This window comes from Leptopilina heterotoma, unplaced genomic scaffold (genome assembly GCF_015476425.1).
Source record: "Leptopilina heterotoma isolate Lh14 unplaced genomic scaffold, ASM1547642v1 Lhet_185, whole genome shotgun sequence".
In the NCBI taxonomy this organism is placed as follows: Eukaryota; Metazoa; Arthropoda; class Insecta; order Hymenoptera; family Figitidae; genus Leptopilina; species Leptopilina heterotoma.
The window spans coordinates 143,409-169,006 of record NW_025110904.1 but is presented as its reverse complement, the minus strand read 5'-3'; the positions used below and the strand labels follow the sequence as shown (position 1 = coordinate 169,006).

At 31.4% G+C, this 25,598-nt stretch overlaps 1 protein-coding gene across 2 annotated transcripts in view; it reads left to right on the top strand.

Moving 5' to 3' along the window:
* LOC122500435 (lachesin-like) overlaps positions 1–25,598 on the top strand; it is an 84,374-nt gene that overhangs the window by 35,566 nt on the left and 23,210 nt on the right. Inside the window, exon 2 of one of the 2 annotated variants that reach the window (XM_043609360.1) lies at positions 23,025–23,232. In XM_043609360.1, the coding sequence (XP_043465295.1) occupies positions 23,175–23,232 (58 nt within the window). In that variant the 5' untranslated portion in view covers positions 23,025–23,174. Of the gene's footprint in view, positions 1–23,024; positions 23,233–25,598 lie in introns of those variants that run through there. The other variant, XM_043609358.1, reaches the window with a different exon arrangement.

Below are 25,598 nucleotides of genomic sequence, written 5' to 3'. Positions count from 1 at the left end.
GACCCGTTAATTGTAAACGGGCAAACGAAATTGTAAATAAAATACACCGTTCGAAAGGTAACAGAAATACGCAACTTTTATTAAAAGAAAGTATAGTGTTTCGATGAACTCAAAAAATTTTACGATACATTTTCCGAGCACATCGCTTTTTAAAAAAAAAAATGTCTCCAGTTGTGAGACACTCATTAAAAATTGCTAAAATTTAATAAGTTTGACATAAAACGTTATGTTTAGTAGAAATAATTAAATATATTAATAATATATATTATTATATACTAAATAATAATATTTATTCGACAAAATATGACTACCAAATAAACACAATTTAATAGCTTCAACAAGAGCATTAAAATTGATTTCTTCTGAATCAATTGACTTTTTTCCACTTGACATGGCCAAAAATACTAGAAAAAAAATCAAAACAACATTTAAATAGCATGCCTGCAAAGTCGTATTTTTTATGCTGCCCAGATGGGTGTTGACACCGTCTCACAACTGGTGATATGTTGTGTCTCACACCCAGAAATTGGCGCTATTTTGAAAAAGGAAAATTAAATTATTTTCAAGCGTAGATTGGAACAATGCAATTTTGCATCACAAAATATAAGGAAAACACTAAAAGAAAATGCATTACATTTACCTTTTCCAATTAATTAACTTGGAAAAAGTACTTTGCATTTATTGAAAAAACGCTTTTTAGTCGATTATCACACACAGTGTTGGTATTTAACAAAAACAGTTTATGTATCCGCTTCGGCGTACTCGAAAAAGTTGGCTCATATAAAAAGAAATGTTTTTATATAAACCAATCGGCTTTTTAATATTGCATGTTAAAAAAAATTGACTGTCTCACAACTGGAGGTGTCTCACAACTGGAGACTCTCCCCTACTTCCAGGAGATCTTCATTCGCAACAACAGGTATGCCAAAAATTTCCAGGCTATCAAAGTTAGCAGCTTGCTCTAAAACATTAATTTTGCGTTCAGAGATTGACAATTTCGATGTAAGGTCATTACACTCCAACAACAGCTTATTATTATCAACTTTAACATCAGTCACTTGCTTCTTGATATGTTCAAGTTCACCATGGGCAAACTCAAGGGAAGTTTCAATGTTAGAAATTTTACTCGAATTAGATCTCAACTCTTCTTTAACCTCGTTCAAGGTAACTTCCAACGATGTATGAAATGCCTTCTGACGTTTCTCGAATTCATCAAACAACGATTTTACTTGCTGAGCAGATGCATCAGCCATCCTCTGCAAAGCAGCATCAACAGTTTTTTGAATAAGAGTCTCAATAGCAGGGCCCAATGGAGTCAAATTCGCCTTTGAATTATCTTCTTTATCATCAGGATTGCTAGTTACTGATGTTCTAGGACGAGAGGTGTCACCACCTGTCAAACCAGCACAAGATACACAAAACAATGACTTTTTAACATTTTTAAGTTTGTCAATATCAACTTTTGACAAATTTAAGCACTCTTGGTGCGAAAATGACTTGCACTTAACACAGTTTAAATAGTCTGCAGAGCTACGGGCCACCACTTGATTGCACTCAGTACACACGACCATGTTGCACAATGGATTGGAGTTTACACGCAGTTTTAAAGTTTAAATCGACAAATGATCACTGGATTTATTTTAAAATTTAAAAAGTAAACTTCTTTGCAACCAACAATATCACTCTAGTAAAAACAATTCAATAAATCAATGTAAAAACCGAAAAAGTAGAGAGCGACTAAGCAAAATACGTGTATATAGTTGGCAGGGCCGTATTTTTTTAGTAAGAAACTAATCTAAACCTGTCAATTGCTTGAGAATTAAAAATAGTATGTGAATAAAATGTGAGACGTTGAGTTTTGCGTTGAATAATGAGACAGAGAAAGAAAGGCATATACTTCTATCGTTCTTAAACTCACTGTTCAACGCAAAACGCAGCGTTTGAACGCAAGCATGTAATCACAGCCTTAGTTACAAGACTTGTTTAATTTCAGCTCGTTCTTAAAATAAGATTTACTTTTTACTGTGTGAGTTACTCACCGGGATATTTAGGATGAATATAGGCATGGAACGGTAAAGACACATAGGTTTGTAAATAAAAGATAGTTATTAATATCGCGCTTGTAATATGAATTATTTATTGTAATGTTAATGTTAAGTAGATTATCAAAGTCTATAAAAATTACGAAAACCAGCATCAATCGTACTAGTTCAAAGGTTTCCATTACACAACTTTAATTTGTTGCTTTGTTTTCACGTGGTGGAGACGCTCGCAGAATAGTCTATCCGTAATCTACCGCGTGTCGTAAGAGACGACTAAAGAGGGCTAGGTTATTTTTTTGCCATATACTTTCCATAAGTTTTCTTCCATGGACATCAACATTTTATGGATATCCTAATTTCGAGATAAATTTAGAACGTCAATAAGATATCCTGAATATCCTTTGCTGTTAGTAACTAAATACTCGTAAAAATTAAAATTAAGTGCAATAAAACTTGTTTTAACAACTTCGAAATTTCATTACAAAAAACGTATAATACGAAACCTACTTCTTTTTGTAAGTCAATTCTTTCTGCTGTATTTCACGGTAAAATAATTATTCGATTAATTTCTGCAGATAATCGCTACAGGAAATCTCTATTGGAAGCTCTAGAAGCACTTAATTAGAAGAGAGTACAGTATAACGTATCAGTTGATAATTAATGTCTTGTTAAAAGAGGGCAGGAAAGTGCGACTTGCAAGGAAGTTTCAATAATCGATTTAGTCCCGAAGATTTAACAAGAGTAATACCCAAAGAAATACAGAGAAAGAGGAAGTGCTTTTTCTGCAATGCAATAAATATTCCTGACTGTAAAAGAATATTCTATTCATTTCGGATTTTTATTGTCGTTATTCATTATTTGCTAAATGTATTGTTATCAGTATTGACCTATATTAAAAATATTATTTATGAGGGTTGTATCAACAATATGTTATGGAGCCAAAAGGACAAAGTTCACTGAGTCCACTAATTAATTACTCTGTTTGTTTTCTGGAACTACTTGCATGACAAAGGTTGCACCCTTAAATATTCAGAGCGTTACATGAACGTAGGATTTAATTATCTGATAGCCAGTTGATCTATCTGTTCCTCTCAAGAGAAAGCTTCTCGACCCTTCTCGCCATGTTCACTTTGACTAGACCTTCACCCCTCGTCCCTTCTCTCTCATTCTCTCAGGAAACTACACAAATTCTCACACCTAATTTACGTTGGCTGCTTAGTTGCTCCAGAATGGTATGTCAAAGGCCACAGGAAAAATTTTATTTATTTCCCACTCGCGGTAAAGGTTTAAGGACACTCGTAATTTTGAATAAAACTTGTCCTAAACATTGTTTTATGTACAACTGACGAATAATTTTTTTAAAAACGTATAAAGGGATTTAAAGTCTCTTGAGAATGTCTGCAACATTCTTCTCTTTTTTTGCACTCATACATTCTCGATTTATGGGTAAAACCATTTTTCTTGTAATTACTAATTCTTAACAAGTGCAACTGTCGAAAATTAAAAAAAAAATTTCTTCTCGTATATTTTTCTGTTTTGTAGTTTACACAGTACGAAAAAGCAAAAACAAGCAGTATGTTTGTCATATATTTGAATTTCAATCGTTGAAATGCTCCAATTGTGTGTTTCAGTGATAAAACACTCGTGTAGTCAGACAGAGACTGCGTTCTATTCTTTTATATGATGCTCGACAAGTTTATAGCTTTAGATAGGAAAATAACAAATTCATTCAACCAAATTGACAGTGTTTGATAAAACTAAAAATACAAGTTTGTGAAATATTGTTGAATTCTATAATTCTAGTTGTATTCATTTTTTTGATAGAGAAATCATAGATGTTAACAGAAATAATAGAAAATACAATCAGTATTTTTGCATTTAAGTCATGTCACTCACGAAAGAATTACTTTCATACATGAGCGACATATTTTAATAATAATTTAACAAAATACAATTGCAGGATCAAAATATTACTATCATGACAAAATGTTATTATAGAATATTATTACATACGTTAAGACTTTAGTTTCAGTAAAATTACGATAAATAAAATAGTAAAAATACAATTTGGAAGCAAATACATTTTATAGAATTCTTTATTTTAAAAGTTTTTTAAAAATAACCTTTTAACCGACAGATTAGCTCAGTCGGATAAATGCCTCGCTCGGCGGACGCTTAGGCCCAAGGGTACTTGGTTCGCGCCCATTAGCCTGGGATTTTTCCGGCACGTGAGATAATCTAAGCCGGAGATTTGAACGTCGAGGACTTGGTTGTGTGATATTCGAGACTTCGAATTTATACATCCAGGACTCGGCGTCGATAAATCGGCTGTACTCAGTTAAGGTTTTCCGTAGTTTCCCTTGACTATGGCTAGAGAGGGCCATGTGAATACGAGTACTTCTAATAAAAGCCGGCTACGGACCGCAAATAGGGGGTATTTGGGAATCTGGGGAAAATTGGAAAATATTTAGGGGTTGTCATATATGTAAAAACCCAAATGGGGTATACATGAAGAACAATAAAAAAATAACCTTTACTACCTGTAATAAATTTTGTAAACACTGATAAACTGCGTCTACAACTAAAGCAAGAAGATTTTTTATTTATTGGTTTATACACCTGTCTTCAGCCTTACATACTTGGCTATACAAGTGTTTCTCTTACAATTTCTCTTCACAAATATTTCTTATATACATTTCCTAATACTAAGTTTTGCGCCTACAGAGCGACTTGAAAATTAGGAGTACTCGCATTTGCCTGGACCACCCGTCTAATGGGTTTTCTCGCCAGTGGAGAGGGAAACTGTAGAAAACCTCTCCTGAGTACAACCGGCTTATCGACAGTCGAGTTCTAATGGTGTGTACCGGACAATAATCGACGGTGAACATCATTATACATCGACGTCAAACCTCCCGCTCAGATTGTCTCACGTGCCGGAAAAATACCAAGCCAAATGGGCGCGAACCATGGGTACTTACCCTTGGTCCTTAAACGACCGCCAAGCGAGGCATCTATCCGACTGAGCTTATCTGTCGGTCGTAAAGCAAGAAAATCAAAAGTAAATTCGTAGTAGAATAATGTTAAGTAAATCGGTTTTACGGTTTTCAATTGATGGTCACCGCATAAAGAAAATGCTATTTTGAGAAAAACGCATTTAAAGTTCCAAATTACTTCTTTGGCCAGAAGAGGTACTTGATGTAGAGATGTGATTGTCTAGAAGAGGCACTCGATATTCCATGCTTCACGTTCATAATTGATAAGATTTCCTATTCACCTTATGCCCACTTCTTTAATAATCTGTCGAAATGTAAGAATAGGTAAGAACGATCAAATCGATTATGGAATCTAACAAAAAAGTGTCTTTAACAATGATTTGTGAAAGTAGAAATTTGAAAACAGACTTAACAAATGCACCCACAGAAGAATACACAACCCACTAGCTCTCTCATAAAGAATTCTATGCATTAAAGAAAGACAGACAAAACACGTGTCCGGGAAAGCTGATAAAGCTTAAGAAAAGCGGAAGCAGCTTGACAACGACGGAGTGCCGGAAATTTTAATCTCCTTTGCAGCAGATAATTATTTATCACACGGAAGAGAACTTTGTCCGTGGTGTGAATACATGTAAATGAAAATTTTCTGTTAAATTGTATAGATTTAAATTGGAAATTGAGCAGATTTTATAATATATTTAAATACATAAATAAAATAATGTAGTTAATGTTCATGTGCCCTTCTAGTAAAGCCATTACTTCCCTGCGTGAAATGCATTTAATTAAACCATTTCCGGGTTTATTGTTACTAGATGATAGTGTGGGGTTGATAACTAATAGCTCATGGTTTTAGGAATGTAACAATGTGTTTAAGTTTCAACAGATCATTGTCGAGAAAAGGCACAGAAGAAGTAGTAATTAAGATCCAAAGTAAAAAGTCTACAGACTATCTTCAAACTTTCCGCGAACCTTCAACGGACTACTCCCTCTCCAGAAAGTTCGCAGAAATTTTGGTAGTTTGGATGATTCAAAAACAATGGAATAACAGTTTTTTTTTATATTTTTGGAACGATTAGCCTTTCTTCAGTAATAGTGTATAAAATATTCAAATATGTTAATTGTCGCAGACTAAAGGTCTGTGGAAAGTTTACTGACATTCTGCGGATTTTTTACTAGGGATGCTGCAATTCTGTGATGTCCAGAAAATTTAAATGACCATCTAGATGATTTTTCAATATAAGATGATCGAAAAAGTATAACAACATTCATGCAGAACCTTGTGACGACGTCATCTGTCAGAACTTTCCCAAAGCGTGATTGATAGTAAGTAGGATAAATTAGAGACCTTGAATGCCAATCGGACAATTAGCAGTTGAGAGAAAACTAGAGGTCAGGGCCAGATTGAAGAAGAAAGAAAACGGCGATAATCGACAGCAAAATACAATCGCCATTGGTGACTCCAAGTTAGTCCAGTGCCAGTCGTGTCTCGTCCCTGTTATTTCTGCTTGCTAGTGTTCAACCAGAAAAATACCAAGAACATGTTTTTCACTAAAGAACATCCAAACGGCAAGAATGGAATCTTTGAATGCAAGATTAATACCCTATGTGAGTACGGTAGAAACGGAAAATATAAACTCTAGTCTTAGGACTAGTTTTCAAGTGCGCACAGATTATGAAAGCAAACAATTATTAGAGAACCCTCTGTTTGTTCATTACATCAATCAATGTCTCCCAAAAAATTGGCTAGTATTAAAATAAATAACTTATTCTTAATGTTACAACCGTAGTATTTATTGTTAGTGTCTTGAGTTGAATAATTATAGAAAAGAAAATAACCCAAATCAAATTATTATATCATAAAATGAATAAGTCATAGAAATAAAGAATTGGATAAAAAATTATTTGAATATAAAAAATACACCTATTGAAATGACACTTTATTGCAGATAACTTTGAACCAAAATCTAAGAAAATTGAACAAAAATCTCTCTTAAGAATATTGAATTATATTCTTACATAGAAAATGTGAGCTGCCGTTTTATGCGAATATATTCACTGTAAAATGGTGAAATCGTTTGGTGCACGCTCTCCCATTGAAAACAGGAACTCAATTGCCATAGATCGCGTGAAATATCTTGTTGGTGGGAAGGTCGTATCATAAAGGGTCGGTGAAGCAGAAAGGCCAAAAAGTAGCATGGATAGATCCACTTATTTCACAAGACATCGTTACGATTGCTGGTTTAATCTGCAAAGAAAAGTGAAAACATGGATCTTAAATTGATTAAAAATTTTATTAACAGTAAAGCAATAATGAAAGAAATCCTTAAAGGCTCAGGGCGGTTCAGAGGGGAGGATAAAGGGATTCAAATAAAGTTTTAGTAATTCTGACTTGTAGTAAGTCGCTAACTATGGGATAGTTTTTATATACTTATTTTATATTTTTTTCTTTATATTACCTTCTACAAAATTTGGTTTTAAAAATTAAGGTACATGAGAATTATTTTTCGATATAAGTGGAACCAATTTAGTACATTATTGTGAAATCGCGAATAATTAATTACCTTTATAATCTATAAATTATGTTTATACGATGTAAAGCATTTTCGAACCTACAGGGTGTAATTTTCCAATGAGCTTGTCGTGCGACATGGAGCGCGACGCCAGGAACAAGATGCGATATTCAAATGTGCGTAGGGTGGAGCGCAACACGAGTTTCGCCAGCGTATTTTTTTATGCACATATATAAAATATGTGTGAGTGTTTGTCTGTATAACGAAAAATGCCGGCAATTGCCAAATCGATCCACTAAACGGGTTTAACGGGGCAGGAATAATTAGGCTGCTGGCAACGAGCCGAGAGCCTGCAGCTACTCGCGGAACAGATTCAAATCAGAAGGGTGGGAACGTACGCCTCTAACGTCTGTGTGAATATATATATATTACGCACTACAACTACAAGCATAACACTTCCCTTCAACGATCATTGACGTGCCGAACAATAAATACTGAATAACACGTTGGCGACAAACATGTAACCACCAGACTGAATATATACGGGAAACTATTGTTTCACACGGTTCAGTGGTTTGTCACCGATTAGACTTTCCTGTCAAAGAATTTTCATCGCAGACAGCAAATTTTTACTGGTAGTATATTAATCATATTGGATATTTTAATTTCATTCTCTGTAAAAGATTTGTTGTGCTTTTTATTTAATGTAACAAGTTATAGTAACTAGGATTGAAAAGTGTACAAAGTGTTTTAAAAACATTACACGTGCCCTTATTAAATTGTGTAGGAAGTGTAATCTTCCTCATCATTCTAGCTGTCACCCTCCTTTAGGGTCACTCAGCTGCCTAATACAGAGATTAAGCACATGAGTCTAAATTAAATCAGTAATTAAATATTTACCCCGAACTGTATAAAAGTTTCCACCCTTGTGGATTTCGTCAGTCCAGCAACCGCCACCAAGTTAACTAGTTGTGTACTGTCATCAAGTATCTTCTTCGACTCCAATCCATAAATCGCCACAGAATCTACTAGCTGCTTTTTCGATTCTAGCTCCAAGTATATCACCAAGTGTCTTCTTCGACTCATTATAAAAATTCCCAACAATTCAACCAGTTGACTTCTTCGAGTGTCTTTCTGCAAGTCTAGTTACAAGAAGTCAATTTCTGCTTTTATTTTCCTGACACGGAATCTCTAAACATGCTGCACAGACAATTTCTAATAAATTATACTCAATTGCTACAAGAATCAGAGAGGTGTACAACAGCTGGACTCCGGACAATTCTCTTTGGCTGGTCAGAAAGCCTTCTGCAGAAACTCCTAATTTTCACACTTTAAATTTTGTCCCCATTAAAATTCTTGATTGATCCCACAAAATTCTAATTTTATTTCAGTGTGCCTGAAAACATCTGGATCTACTCTCTCTCTCTCTCTCTCTCTCTCTCTCTCTCTCTCTCTCTCTCTCTCTCTCTCTCTCTCTCTCTCTCTCTCTCTCTCTCTCTCTCTCTCTCTCTCTCTCTCTCTCTCTCTCTCTCTCTCTCTCTCTCTCTCTCTCTCTCTCTCTCTCTCTCTCTCTCATTCTAAATTGTAAGGGAACCAAATAAAAACTTTAATTTTCATTTTACCAGTTCCTCTTTTTAAACCTGTCCTTTAAGATCAGAGCCTTCTTTTCTTTAAATAAATCAGGTTTAAAGCACCGGTGCGGACATTAAATAGAATAATAATATAGTATGTATTTACTCTCTTTACTGAGATGTAACAGCCTAATTGATCGTACGCTAGATGCTTTAAACCTAGGTCATTGTCTCCATCAACTAATTCCTTATCTTCACAAACTTCTGTTAACTTGGATAGTATTACGAGAGCTATTAAGGAATTACCCACAACAGTGTCTAACAACTACTCCATCATGACTGAAAATATGTCAGATATCAACAACAATCTCCATGAAACGCTGTCTAGGTTCACTAATAAGGTAGGGCAGAGTTGTTGACTTGACAGAGCGTATTACTGTTGTCAAAGCGGGACTTGATAAATCTGAAGAAAATTATTTTACGAAAGTTGATTGTAATTCAGTAACTAATGTCTGTATTAATGAACTTACTGATCGAATTGAAAGAAAGGACAATCTTGTTTTATTCAATCTTCCTGAAGATGAGACTTTGTCTTATAAAATGATGGTAGTATACTTTGAAATCTCTGGTTACGACTAAACTGAAAAAATTCATTTAGTTGGATGATCTTGGAAATATACGCACAATTAGAATTGGTTCTAATGCGCAGGTTTCTCATTATGTAGTATGAAAGACAGCAATTTTAAATAAAAACAGAATTTTCTTTAACAATGAATTTAGGTGCATTTTTCTTATCTTACATTCTCCGCGGTTTGTTTGCTAAATTATAAAGTATCTGGACTATTTGATAATTGTAATTCAGTTTTTGTTGTTTTTAAAAAGTATAAAAGTTATAAACGTTTCTTATACTGTTTAAAAATTCCTAATCTCCGCATGGGGTTTAAGATTAATTTAACCATTATTAATGGTTAAAGAAGTGACAAATATACTAAATAATTATCTTACAAAGAAATGCTTACAAAATAAGTTAAATTTTTGAAAAAATAAATTCTCAGTATCTACATAAATCGTTTTATTCAGTTACAAAAAAGAAACTCTATTCCCTCTGTCTACTCTCTTTATATGCAGTGGAAATTGAAAATACTGCGAGTGGCACTTGTGTCTGTCACCTTTACTAACATCCCTGAAGGAAAATGGATCAAGACTTTGAAAGGACGTCAAACAAAGAATTTGCACTTTTCAACTGATATTAAAATTGAAAAATTTTTATGAATATTCTACATGTTAAATATTTATACATAGTAAATATTATAAGTTCTGTCCTGAAGTAGATTGAAATATACTAATAGTACATTTTGGTTTCCAGTGGGTTCTTCATTGATTTGATTCTATTAGAATTATTTTTAAACTAGTAAGGAGCTATTAAAAAAATGATTCCCTCTCTTTTCTTATTTTCTGTACAAAAAATAAATTTATACAAAAATTTTAAAAATATCAAAAAACTGCGATTGACAATGAATTTATTTGGTGATTTTAGTATTTTATTCAAATATATATATATATATATATATATATATATATATATATATATATATATATATATATATATATATATATATATATATATATATATATATATATATATATGGGCAATTCTACGTGAGATTTCAGTCGACCTCTTAAAATCGGCCAAAAATATTTTTTTTCTATTCTGTATTGAAAAAAAACAGATAGGTTTTTTTTTTTTATTTTTTTGGAGGCCAAATTTTTGAGTTATGAATTTTCAAAATTTTCGCTTTTTAAATGTAGGTATATTTTTAATGTCAGATAACTAAAAAAATATTGCTTCTTTTCATTTTTTGACAAGAGAAAAAAAGTTTTGTTTTTCTCTCTACTTTTGAATAATCATAACAAAAAAATTTTTTTTTCATTTTTATTAAAAAAATAAAAAATTTTATAAACAAATTAATTTTTTTTAACTTTGGGTATGATAAATTTTTAATTTTCTTTTTTTAAAACATACCTGGAAATGATAAGAAGGTTTTGCAAAAAGTTTCAGAGTGGGCCTGACAAGTTTGATGGGTCCAAAAAAATAATTAAGCTCTCCGTGCAGGTCTCACGCACGTGGCACAATGGGATTTTTTTACAATTTATTATTAAAAATTGTTTAGAGCCTAAAAATTCAATAATAATCAAAATCCGATAAAATTTGTAGGCTCTAGACAATTTTTAATAATAAATTGTAAAAAAATCCCATTGTGCCACGTGCGTGCGACCTGCACGGACAGCTTAATTATTTTTTTGGACCCATCAAACTTGTCAGGCCCACTCTGAAACTTTTTGCAAAACCTTCTTATCATTTCCAGGTATGTTTTAAAAAAAGAAAATTAAAAATTTATCATACCCAAAGTTAAAAAAAATTAATTTGTTTATAAAATTTTTTTATTTTTTTAATAAAAAATGAAAAAAAAAATTTTTTGTTATGATTATTCAAAAGTAGAGAGAAAAACAAAACTTTTTTTTTCTTGTCAAAAAATGAAAAGAAGCAATATTTTTTGAGTTATCTGACATTAAAAATATACCTACATTTAAAAAGCGAAAATTTTGAAAATTCATAACTCAAAAATTTGGCCTCCAAAAAAATAATAAAAAAATACGTATCTGTTTTTTTTCAATACAGAATAGAAAAAAAATATTTTTGGCCGATTTTAAGAGGTCGACTGAAATCTCACGTGGAATTGCCCATATATTCTCCAAATTTACCCAGATTCCCAAATTCCCCCTTATTTTGCGGTCCGTAGCCGGCTTTTAATAGAAGTACTCGTATTCACATGGCCCTCTCTAGCCATAGTCAAGGGAAACTACGGAAAACCTTAACTGAGTACAGCCGATTTATCGACGCCGAGTCCTGGATGTATAAATTCGAAGTCTCGAATATTACACAACCAAGTCCTCGACGTTCAAATCTCCCGCTCAGATTATCTCACGTGCCGGAAAAATCCCAGGCTAATGGGCGCGAACCAAGTACCCTTGGGCCTAAGCGTCCGCCTAGCGAGGCATTTATCCGACTGAGCTAATCTGTCGGTTAATATATATATATATATATATATATATATATATATATATATGTATATATATCTCCCTATATTACAAAAATATATCGCTATCGCCGCTGTTTCAAGATTCCATCCCCCCTCCTCAAAGGTCAAAGGGCAAACATAACCTCAAAACCCCCTTCCCACTTACAGGTCACATGTCAAACATAACCTCAAAACCCCCTTCCCACTCACAGGTCAAAGGGCAAACATAACCTCAAAACCCTCTTCCCACTCACAGGTCACAGGGCAAACATAGCCACAAACCCCCCTCCCCACTCATAGGTAACATGGCAAACATAACCTAAAAATCCCCTCCCTACTCATAGGTCACAGGGAAAACATAACCACAAACCCCCCTCCCCACTCATAGGTAACATGGCAAACATAACCTCAAACCCCCCTCCCCACTCATAGGTAACATGGCAAACATAACCTCAAAACCCCCTCCCTACTCACAGGACAATCATAACCTCTTAATCTCCGCTCTCCTCTATTCCAACTCACAGGTCACACGTCAAATATAACCGCAAAATTGCCCCTCCCTCTTTATCTCCAAGGACAGGTCACAGGGCAAGCATAACCTCCAAGGCCTCTGCAAGTGAAAGCTATAGTACATTCAAAATAACCTTTTTTTTTTTTTTTTACTTTTATATTAATTATTAATAAATTATAATTATTATATTTAACAATAATAATAAAATTCATAATTTTAACATAGAATTTTATTACTAACCAATTTAACATATTATGTAAACTTAAAATTTTGTAAATAAATATAAAATTCTAACGCTATATATATTACAAAAAGATATCGCCGCCGCCGCTGTTTCAAGATTCTGTAAGGACGCCCTTTCCCAAAGGGGCCGTCAAAACTTATGTCAAAATTGACCTATTTTTTGACCTATAGGTTAAAAAGTGGTCTCCATGTGGGCCCTTACATTACGTCAAAATCCATGTTTAATTTTACCTATTTTTTGAGCTACAGGTTTTAATGGTGCTTTAATGTGGACCATAACATTACGTCAAAATTTGACCTGTGTTCTACCTACAGGTCAGAGCTTGTCCCCTCAAATAGGAGCGCCAAATAGGACGTCAAAGCCTATGCCAAAGACAAATTTTTTCCTTGAAGGCTGTTAGTTACTACAAAATTGATGACAAAGATGGTAAAATGCGATCTTATGACATTAGCCAATCTGAAATTTTAAATTATCATATGTTATAAAAATGATTAGAAATCTTTTTAAATTTGGTTTTTAGCCAAATTCTGTAAAAGTCAAATATACTTATGTGTTTGAAATTGTAACAAATATTTTATCTCAATATTTGAGAAAATATTTAAAACAGTAAAATTACAAAAACAATCAATTTAAATTAAAGATCAATTAAATTAATTACACATATAAACACTTTATATAACACAGATTAACGCAAAATTACATAAATAAAAATAGCAAGATTAATTTATATAACATTTAACAATTTATTAATATTTATCTAAAGTCAAAAACTTATTCTTTCTCTAAAATTAATTTTGGAGACGCGTCTCAGTCACATATACACAAAACATACATACATAAATAGATAAATATAATTATTATATACAATAAATATTTCAATGAAATCTCACATAAAATAAAGCATACAAATATAAAAACAAAATGATTCGAGTCAACCTTTTATCTAAAAATTTAAATTTGCTCTCAATAACAATACATTACATAGGGGAAGTGCGCCGGTTGTGGGCACCCTCCGGTTGTGGGCACCCCTACGTAAACTTCGACGGCAAGCAGACTTTACTGATCTAAGTATTGCAAGTCGTGTTCGTTGACAATACGGACTTTTCGTATTGATAACGAAACAAATATATGCATTTGTGTAATAGCTGTGAGCATAATAAAGAAAATTTGCATTAAATAAATAAAAAAGTAATTTTGTATTGTTTTCGAAGAGCAACATATGGGTGTAGATTCGTTCAGAAAAGAAGGGTTTAATTTTTTTTTTGCAGTGTTGTCATTATATTTTGTGATTTACCTTCGTGTTTAACCAAAATCCTGCATCACAAAATGTGTTGGTCTTTTTAAAAAATGACTGTCATTCCCGGTTGTGGGCACCTTTATGTTAAGGAGGCTCTACCATCTGACAATGATGTGGACTACTGTCTCATCTATCTAAACTTTCTGCCAAGGAAAGTGACAGCCGCAAACTCCATTAAATGCGATGAATATAGCCGTTCAGTGCATTAGAAGTGCGTTATGGTATGCGTACTAGCTACTTCACATGCAAGCATTATACTTTTGTTAGCGATGAGCATAGTGTGAAAACGTGTCATCATTTTTGTTCTTTATCCCGGCAAATTCTCTTAAAATAAAGAAACTTTCATTTCTTCTTTATTTGTGTTGGTTTCCTTTAATATTTTTCCATTTTTAGCGGATTTTTCAAGGGTGCCCACAACCGGGTACAAAATTTTTTTTGTCAAAAAATTCCCATTTCACTAAATTTCTAATAAAACTTTTTTATTTAAAGGAATCAATTTAATTCCTTCACTGACAGTCACCTTAGACCTCTAGCTTTAAATTCGTACACATATATTTGTATAATATGCACATGGACAAATGTTATGAGGCAAAAACAAAAGGGTGCCCACAACCGGAACACTTCCCTTAAATCCCGAAAATTAAATAAACAATAAATATATATATATTAAAAAATAATGGTACTCATCTCTCAAACAATTTTGTGTGGAGTTACCAAAATTATCCATATTCCAGGAATGTACTAAAGTTTTCCTCCTGCGATGGGAGTCCTGGATGAATGTTGTGAAATCCAAGATAGAGATGATGGATGATAATTAATTAAAATTCGGGACTATTATAACGGCCATACTTTAAATAAAAGAAAATAAACAAAATTTATAAACGCAACTCAAAGAAATTAAACATAAAACACTTGATAATTAAATAATGCACCTTTCCGTGTCCTCGGCCGGCACGTGAGAGCATGACCATTTTTCTGGTGTGGTCGACAAAAGGCAAAACTCGAATAAAAATGAATTTTCCTAAATCGACAATCAAACCCAAATTAATCAATTCCCCACTCCTAGAGAACACGGAAATTACCAAATTGCAGAAATGTTAGACAGTCAGTATCATCCAGGAGCTCCCTATTATAAATATAATTAATAATCGACAAATACATGAAGTAACCGCTTCAAAATATAATTAAAAATTTATTTTAAAATTCGAAAATTGTAAGTGCATACACATAAATACATTTATTTATTTTAAAATTTATTTTAAAATTGAGTTTTAATAAATTTGTTTCCAAGATGCACCACGAGGAGGTACACTAAACTTTAAAATTGGTTAAAATTTATTGCAAACCAAATTTAAAAAGATGTGAAATAATCTTTACTATATATGATAATTAAAAATTTCAGATTTGCCAAAATCATAAAATCGCATTTTACCATCTTTATATAGGGGGTTGGCGCGCGATGCGCGCAGGGGGGCGAAGCCCCCCTAGTATATATATATATATATATATATATATGTATAAATATATATTGAAAATATATTGAAAATAGAATTCATTGAAAACAGATATTTGATGCTTCGCGATTGACGGCTGATTAAATGCAACTAACGTTTTACCATTGTTGTCAAAGGGACATGCAAACGAGATATAGTGGCATTTGAACAAAAAGAAGTTTAATGGACATCGGAATGTCAATTTTTACCAACAATGAATAAAATGAAAAAAATATACGTAACACTTTTTTACCAAAAATAAAGCAAAATTTTTTTTATACTATTGTTGCCTAAAAAACTTTTATATTTAATATAAATGCTCTGGTATCTATTTGAATAATTGTCTTTATTTTTATAGTATTTTTCTGGGAACAAAAAAGAAAATTTTTGAACAATGGAGATTAAAGAATTCTAATTATTTGGGTTCAAGCAAGGTTGGTGACGATGAATGTAATAGCTGTTAGGATTAAAGGACGGATAGTAGGTTCGCCTGCTTCATAGTCATAAAATTAACAGCATCTGTTGAGGTTGATAAGGCTTATTTCAGGGTTGGAGAAATAAAATCGAAGGTTAATTAAGTGTAGAATTATTTAATCGCCTTAGATTTAAAATTTTCAATTACATTTTCATTAAAAAAATAAGAGATAAATGTTTCAGCAGTTTGGAGAGTTACTTATAAATATTTGTTAAACATTGGAACTAAAATTGAACTGTTTTAAAACCAACAGGTGGTTTAATCTTTGTCATTTATTTTAATGTAATTAATTTTGTTCATAACAAAATTTAACGTTACAATAAGCATATATTTACATAAATATTTGTAATAATTGTACTGACTAAACATAACCATTATTATTTACAGTTTTAAAAAAATATCTCATTAAAGTTTAACAAGAAGTGGATTATTCCTTTTGGAAACAATCATTCTTGATTCGATTACAAATTCAAGTAGAAAAAAACTTTTCTAATAAAAAGTAAAGCTGAGGTTTCTTTTTTCTAAGGAATTGCGGTAATTCCTCTAGGATCGAAATCATGAGAAAAAATGCAATACGGGTTGAACTATTAAGCTTCGAAGACGTGACGGCAAACGAAGGGAAATGCGGAAAGTCTGTTCTCGATTTTCTACGATCAGAAGGAAAAAAAAACGATTGCAGCAAAATTAACAGAATGGAGGTATCAAGTAGTGGAACTAGTTCGACTTGTAACTTTTTCAAAGAAAAGAATCCTGTGAAACGAATGCCTGCAGCTTCCGTGCACTTACTTTGTCTAAAGTCTAACGATCCTCCGTAAATAAGGATTGACGCGAGAAAGTACGTCTTTCTTTCCAAGTAATTCCCATCGTTCTTATTTCTACCCTCGGTCTTACTTTAAGAGAGAAAGTAGGATGGCCACTTTAACTTTCTAAGACAAACATTCGCTAATACTCAAGAACTTATAGCTTTATATGAAATCGGACATTTTCTATGTCCTAGTTTCATTGATATGCTTTTAAATATTAATACTGACTGAATCCATTTTAAATCAGGCAGGTCGACTAACTTCAAGTTATAGATTTAGCTGTCGCTAAAATATGTTATAGTACATGAAAAATAAAGAGACACGTATTTTTTTATTTTTCAAAAAAGATAAATTTAAAGAATTTACGCACATTTGAACTTTGAGTGGTAAAACTCGAATAAATAGTGAAAAAAAATTGTTTTGCTTGTCATTTTTTTCCTTTTGAGTATAATTTAATTTTCTTTCTTGGGTCTTGTAGATCGTCTTGTCCTCTTCAAAAATCCAGTTTGAAATTTGAAAAAATATTTAAAATTATAAAAATAGGAGATGATTTTCTGAAAATAAATAAGATCAATTTTCTCAAAAACACCACCTTTTTTCTATCCAAATTTTTACTACAAGTTCTTGAAATAATTATGAACATTTCCTATGAATTTCAAGCGGGCTAAACCATTCTGGCAATCAGGAGAATTTTTTTTTGAAATATTTATTTTCGCAAATTTTTACGGGCATCCTACATATCGTCGGTTGGATGCAGAAAGGTGCCAATTTAGACTAGTCGTGAAAAACGTGCCGTTTCAAAAAACACGTGAGAAACCTGCCACTTCAGATGCGATTTGGAAAGCATGCCAACTCAGAATTGACGTTCATTTTGTTCATGTTAGGTACAAGAAAGAAGTTGTCCATCAAATAATAAATAATCAACAAATTAATTCAATAAATTAGTAAAAATATTCCTTTTTCAAAGAAAAATAACAATTATGCAAAATGCAACTAAAAAAATAATTTTTGTACAACTTTATAATCTTTGCTTCAAATTTTTCTGTACTGCCAAATGTCAACCTAAAATAAGAAAAATGAACGTCAATTCTGAGTTGGCATGTTTTCCAAATCGCAGCTGAAGTGGCAGGTTTCTAACGTGTTTTTTGAAACGGCACGTTTTTCACGACTAGTCTGAATTGGCACCTTTCTGCACCCAACCGACGATATATTCTTTATTCTGCCGGAGCATGTTGTCGTTTTTAATTGATCTCAAATCTCAATGTGCACTTCTTGAATGGTCCATATCGAGGGATTATTCCTTAATTTATCAATCCGATATTTAAAATGTTCCTTCCACTATTAATATCTCTCTCCAATGTATTTTTACAATTTTTACAATAAACAAATCTATTTGAATAACGTTTTTTATAATTTAGGGTTTGTAAGAGTTTTGTTATTTTTACATAAATGTGTATGCGTGTAATGATATTTAGTTTGTAGGTTACAAACTTTTCTTTTAATTTAATTGATTCTATATAATGTTAATTAAATATTTTTCCATAAAAATATAAAAAATTTCTAGAGTAAATGAATTACAAAAAGTAATATAAGTCATTTGGAATCTCTGTTTCCTTTGACGTTGACTCGTGAAATCCTGAAGTCTTAAACAACAAGAGTAACGGAAACTTTTCATGTTATTCATAGAGTAAGGGTACATCCCAACCAACTTAAGATAGGTGTAAGTTAGCGAATGAAGGTTTGTGATAGGAGTTGAAAGTTTGTGTACTTCAAGGTGAAAAGGATAGTTAGGAGAAACATAAAGGTGATGTGCCTTACGCCAACAAACCCTCTCTTCTTCTATTTTAAACTTTATAATTTCTAACAGTTTTACGGAAATATAGAAGTTTCATCGTTCCTTATAGAAGTAGTACAAAGAGAGACGAGAAATTACCAACTGAATTGAAAACTGTATTTTTGTCAAGATTTTAAATTAATTGAATGTACTTAAATGTTGTTGAATTAAATTTTTTACGAGGCCTTGGTGTCAATAGATGTAAATTAGAATTTATTTTGTCGTAAAAACCAAAAGATGTACTAAGGTCATAAAATTGTTAATAATAAAAGCTGCGACCCTTAAAAAAATCAAAATAGGCGCTTAATATAATTTGTAAGTTATAAAAAGTGAAATGTCAAATATGAGTCCAATATGTCATAGCGTATGTTGGAATGTCACACAGAAAAAAACTGAACTCAAAATGAGTCGGAAAAGTTACTCATTATGAGTTGCAACAAAAATGATCCCAATCAACATTTTGAGTTTCAGGCAAAAAGTATCAATATGAGTCGGATTTGACTCATTTGGAGTTCAAGATAAAATGACAATTACATACAGTGAAATAACATGATTGTCATAGAAATATTAATTAAATTCATTGTTTTCAATAAACAAACAGATTGCACTGGAAAAAACTTTGTTTCTTAAACCGATTCATCGTATTTATGGAGAATTGAAAACAATTTTTTCAGGTTAGAACTTGTGAATTTAGAACCCAGTAAAAAAAGAAGTATTGAGTGGAGCGTTTAGGAATTGAGTGAAGCTCTAAGCCAATACGGATTCGAGTAAAAACCGTATTGGGACGTCTGACTCAATCTTTTTTTCATCCGCCGAATACGGTCTTATTTTATCATTAAAATTAAAATCACAAGACCAGAGTACACATTATAAATTGAAAGCACAATTGTCCTGGAATGTAAAAATGCCGATTTCGATAAGAAGCAGTGAATATTTGTTAAAAATTGGTAAAAGCAAAGTTTGATAAGCGCGACTGAATTTACCATATGAATAAATGAAGTGGTAAGTTTAAATGGACGAAAAGAAATCTACTGTTACCGACAGAAAGTTCCTAGAGAATTGTTAAACAATGAAATTTCATTGTTTTGTTGAATTTACCACAATTCTCTAGGAACTTTCTGTCGGTAACAGTAGATTTCTTTTCGTCCATTTAAACTTACCAATTCATTTATTCACATGGTAAATTCAGTCGCGCTTGTCAAACTTTGCTTTTACCAATTTTTAACAAATATTCACTGTTTCTTATCGAAATCGGCATTTTTACATTCCAGGACAATTGTGCTTTCAATTTATAATGTGTACTCTGGTCATGTGATTTTAATTTTAATGCTAAAATAAGACAGTATTCGGCGGATGAAAAAAAGATTGAGTCAAACGTCCCAATACGGTTTTTACTCGAATCCGTATTGGCTCAGAGCTTCATTCAATTCCTAAACGCTCCACTCAATACTTCTTTTTTTACTGGAAAGTATCAATACCAACTATGCAAAATAAAATACAAAAATATTAATACTACCTGAAAATGAAAACCAAAGATAATGGCGCCAAATTTAAAATTAAAACTATTTAAAATCTCCTATATACCAAAAAATTTTGAATTAAACATCTTTATTATAAATATTATAAAAATAACATAATCTTTTTAATTTTTATAATAATTAACAAATTATTATTAACATAATATTCTTAAAATTTCCAATTTCTATAAAAACTAACATAACCTGATATTTGATCCGGGTAAGACTCATTTTGAGTAACTTGAAGTTAGTCGTTTACTCATTTTGATACCGAACTCATAATGAGTTGCAACAAATATGAGTTCAGTTTTTTTCTGTGCACGCATGCAAAGCGCAGTGCAGCAAGATTGTAATCGATATCAAACTGGAGATGACATAAAGTTATTTTTCGAGAAAAGTAAAAATTTATTTTGTTTTCACAAAATTTCTTTCAGTAATTGTCAACTCGATACTTTTAAATTTACTTTTAATTTGTACTTTTGTTTCAAGAAGTGTCTTACCGAAGAAAGTAAGTATTGTGCAATTGCTCAGGTAGCTTTTGTTCACATCGATTCAAAAAGACAGTCTCATTCAGCACGTTCGTGAAGAAAATAAAGAACAATAATTTCCCAAGGGATCAAGCCCAAAGTTGAACTCTTCTATTGTTCAGTAAAAATAATCGATTATATACAACAAAACCTAAAACAAATTCTTTATATATATGTAGTTGAAAAAAACTTGAATCTGAAAAGTAAAATATATAAATGTCTTTTCGATTCTTTTTCGTAAAGTTATAGTCACTTGTTTAGTACTTATGCCTTTTTTTGATTACATAAATATTTTGTTAATAAAAAAAGAAATATTGTTTACAAAACAAAAATAACGAAAGTAGCATCTTTTTTTTTAATTGCTGTAATTAAATTGAAATTTTATAAAACCTAAGTCTAGGAGAATTTGTAAGATAGAACTTTAAAATAGTTTCTAAGCCTTTCAAATATTTTGTAAAGACTTTCCACCGCAATCCTATACTCTAATTCGGTCTATTCGGACACACAACTTCAGATAATCCAAAACTAACTAAAGCTTTCCCAAATCCTCAACCTTCCCCGGCAGTTTCTCATTCAACTTCAGACGGAAAACTTTCTATTTCAAAGAAGTGAAAAATACTTTAACCTTTTTAAATAGAAGAATCTAGATTTCCTAACTGATTAGATTTTGGTATACATTTTTTAATTTTGTTCATTTAAAATTAAATAAGGTAATCCCTTGTGAATTAATGACAAATTTACCTAATGAAGTCAATAGGGTTGATTTACAACGGGTTCATTAGTGATTTGGTTTTTAATACATAATAAGCATAAATTTTTAGGTAAACATTTTCGTATTATTTTAAATAATCCACATTTATACATTACAAAAACTCATATAATAGTTAAAATACTAGAACCTGCCATGTGTAACAAGTCTACGCTTTTTCTTTCCAATTATTGATTTGCTGATCTAATTTTTGAGGTAACGAAATTAATTCAGGTCTAAGATTCTCTATTTCATTTTTGTCAAATGGTATAATACGTAGCTTACATTAATGTTTACAATTTTGTTTGTGTACTTGGGAGATACAGTTCTGTGTTTTCCAGAAATACTTTACATCTTGAACCTAGTATTAAACTAGCATGGTGAATTGTAATAGTTTTAAGTCCGTCGTCACAATTAATGTCAATAGTTATTCGTTGGAGTAGGAGTAATATGTACCCATTGGTAACAGAGGTGTATGTTTCTTGATGTAATTAAAAATAAAAAGATAGCACAGTTTTTACGAATTTTATTATTAATAGTAATATTACAGTTTCAAGGTAGAAATAAGACTGAGTTGCTAAAACATTTTTTTTAAATTTATTAACTATACAGTCATATTATCAGAACTGGTTTCTGACTACTGAAATACCATTTGACTATCTTTAATTATGGTTAAATTTTCATGTATACTTGTCACAGAATATTTCATACAAATTCAATTTTAATTTTTTAATTGAAAACTTTAGCGTATATAATGGTTAGATTTAGAAAAATTGCTTCACCTAACTGACAGCACATTCAGATTTGAAGCTCGTGTTGTGGACAGCCATTTAAGCGACAAAGCTCGTAATTTGTCCGAACACTGAATTGTGCATAGACTACGCTCGATAGTAGGTAGAATTTAATTATAATTTCCTGATTGCGCAGGGGATGTTTGAACATTATAATTATCGAATTCACTAGAGAATTTTTAAATGTCAAACTATATAAAAAAAAAAAAAAATTAAACTACTGGCTAGTCTCAATTGATAAATCCGCCACGTATTTGGCATCCTTTACAGAAAACGTGTGGTTACTACAAATTTATTTCTTGAAAAATTCCCATAGATGTACTTTGCCTAAAACGATTTTTGCGGGTATATTGAAAAGAATAATTGATGAAAAATATACCGCTTGATTTTGGCAATTTTTTTTTATCTAAATCATATTTAATAATAAAAATCAAATTTCCATTAATGTATCATTCTAATCGCATCAGCATATAGACAGATGTCTAATATATGTTTATTTTAGATTTATTTCCTGTATAATTTTAGTGGTATGGAGATTCTATTTTTTCAATATAGAGATAAGAGTAATAATAGTGAATTTTTTTGCAGGTTGCGTGGCTGCGAGTAAATACGCAAACGATTTTAACGATAGCCAGTCATGTGATCACCAAAAACCATAGGATCGGAGTAACACAGACCGATCATAGAACATGGTATTTGCATATCCGCGATGTTCGTCCAGCGGACCGGGGAGATTACATGTGCCAGATAAATACAGATCCTATGAAAAGTCAGATTGGCTATTTGGATGTTGTGGGTAAGTTATCAAAATATTTGAGAGTAAATATTGCCTCAAAAAATAATAATTGAGTTCATTTCATGGAGTAAACAAAGTCTATATTCATAAAACTGTCACATGCTTTTTTAAAAATTAATTTCACGTTTTTTATATTGGAATGTACATCTTGATTATTTTGAACCTCGCATGTGCAATTAATTTTCATAGAGATCTCTAAAAAGAGTCAATCTCTCAATATTAATAAAATGCTTTTTTCAAAAATAACGATACATGGTTCATGTAACGAAATTCTTCGTTACAACATTAAGATATTTTCCTAATGTTATAAATCAAAATACTGAAATTATTTATTATATTAGTAATTGAGTAGAGTTAAATCCTTCCATAATTTAGTTGATATAGTTGTTGAATAAATGATCATGGGAAGGTGGAAATTGAATAAAATCCAATGTGTATTGTCAGTATAGCGACGTTTCGTTGGCTAAGGTTTGCCAACCTCATCAGGCTGAATTTATTAAAAGAATAAACACTTCAATATTTATAAAGACTTAAAGCACTATTTTTATAAAAGTAATGACAATAATATTATCATACCTAATTCATTAAAACATAGAGACACGTTTTAACTTGTCAAGAAATAAAAAACAATAAATAAATAAAATACAACACATGTTCCACATTAAATAGTTAAAAATAGAGTTAAAATTTAGAAAGGAAGACATTTCATTACACTGTCTCAGTGTCAACTGAAATAAAATTAGAATTTAACGATATAAGAAAGTCAAATTGATACGAGAAGGGGCAATGAACTTATATATAAACACAGGTTGTCAGAAAGTTATGTTATTGTTGTGTATCGTTAAAGGCAAGAGTCTATACGTCTGAGAAGAGGAAAGAAGGTTTTGTTTAGAGTGAAAATGTCTTCCTTTCTGTTGATAGTGGAACGATTAGTTTTAATATGGATCATTTCAGATATTCGTCGTTTTGTAAAATTTTTTTCATTGTCCAAGATTTTTGTGTTTTCCCAGTCAAAATCGTGATTAAAATTGGTTCGGTGTCGATAAACTACAGAGTTGTCATTCACTTTTTTGTGTTCATTTATGCGAGTAAATAATGATCGTTTCGTCTCGCCAATATATGTTGCAGGGCAGTTTTTACAATTAAACTTGTATACAACATTAGTTCTATCCCATTTTTTCGTCGAATCTTTACCTAATCTAACGATGGAGTTAGAGTTTTTATTTATAAGGGGGATAGAAGTGCAATGAAACTCTTTGAAAATATTTGACAACTTGAAAAAACATTTTTCATTGAAAGGTAGACAAACTTTAGGAGTTTGGCTATAAATATTATTTTATTATTATTATTTACATCAGAAAATTTTATTTTGTTCATACGAATTTTTATTTGATTTTCAATGAAATCGATAGGATAGTTATTATTTTTCAAAATAGTTTTAATTTTTTTCAAGTTATCAAAATGGAATTTTTTGTTGGACAATGAAATCGCTCTGTCGACGAGATTGTATACAATATTCTTTTTTTGTTGAATTGGATGATCTGAAAAATAATTGATAAGTCTATCCGATGAAGTCGGTTTTTGATACCAATTTGTAATAATTTTATTATTATCTCTAACAAGATTTAAATCGAGAAATTTAATAGAATATTCTTTTTCTTTTTCTACGGTGAATTGTAGTTTTTGATTATAAGAATTAAAAGTATCAACGACCAAATTAACATGTTCTTTTTTAACTGCTAAGATTGTGTCATCCACATATCTAAAATAGAACAGAGGGACACAATCATGTTTTTCTTTTAACTCTTTTAAACATTCAGTTTCCAGATCATCCATAACAATATCAGAGACAAAAGCTGAGATTGGAGAAACAAGTCTTAAAAAACAATTCTGACCTTTTTTTCACTCCTGCTGATAAAGGTAATGTGACAGTCCTTCTAAAAAAATCTGACTATAACCAAAAAATGACAAATATGTTTTCTGACATTTCTACCTATGAACTTATAAAAAAGAATCCTTTAAAAAAACTCACTAAAGAAACATCAGCAATTCTTAAATATTTGAATGAAAACGATTTCTTAGATAAAAACTATCACCCGAATCAATTGACCTTGACCGACACTGTTTTGGCTAAGGCTTACGGACTACCAAAAATACATAAAGAAAATGTCCCACTCCGCCCTATTATTTCTTTAATAAACAGTCCTACTCATTTTCTTGCTAAAATTTTATATAATTCTTTAAAAAATTGCATACCTTTACCTCAGTCACACATTAATAACAGTTTAGAACTCAAAAATAAATTGAATGATATTACTATGGACGATACTTATACTTTTATCTCACTTGACGTAAGTTCCATGTTC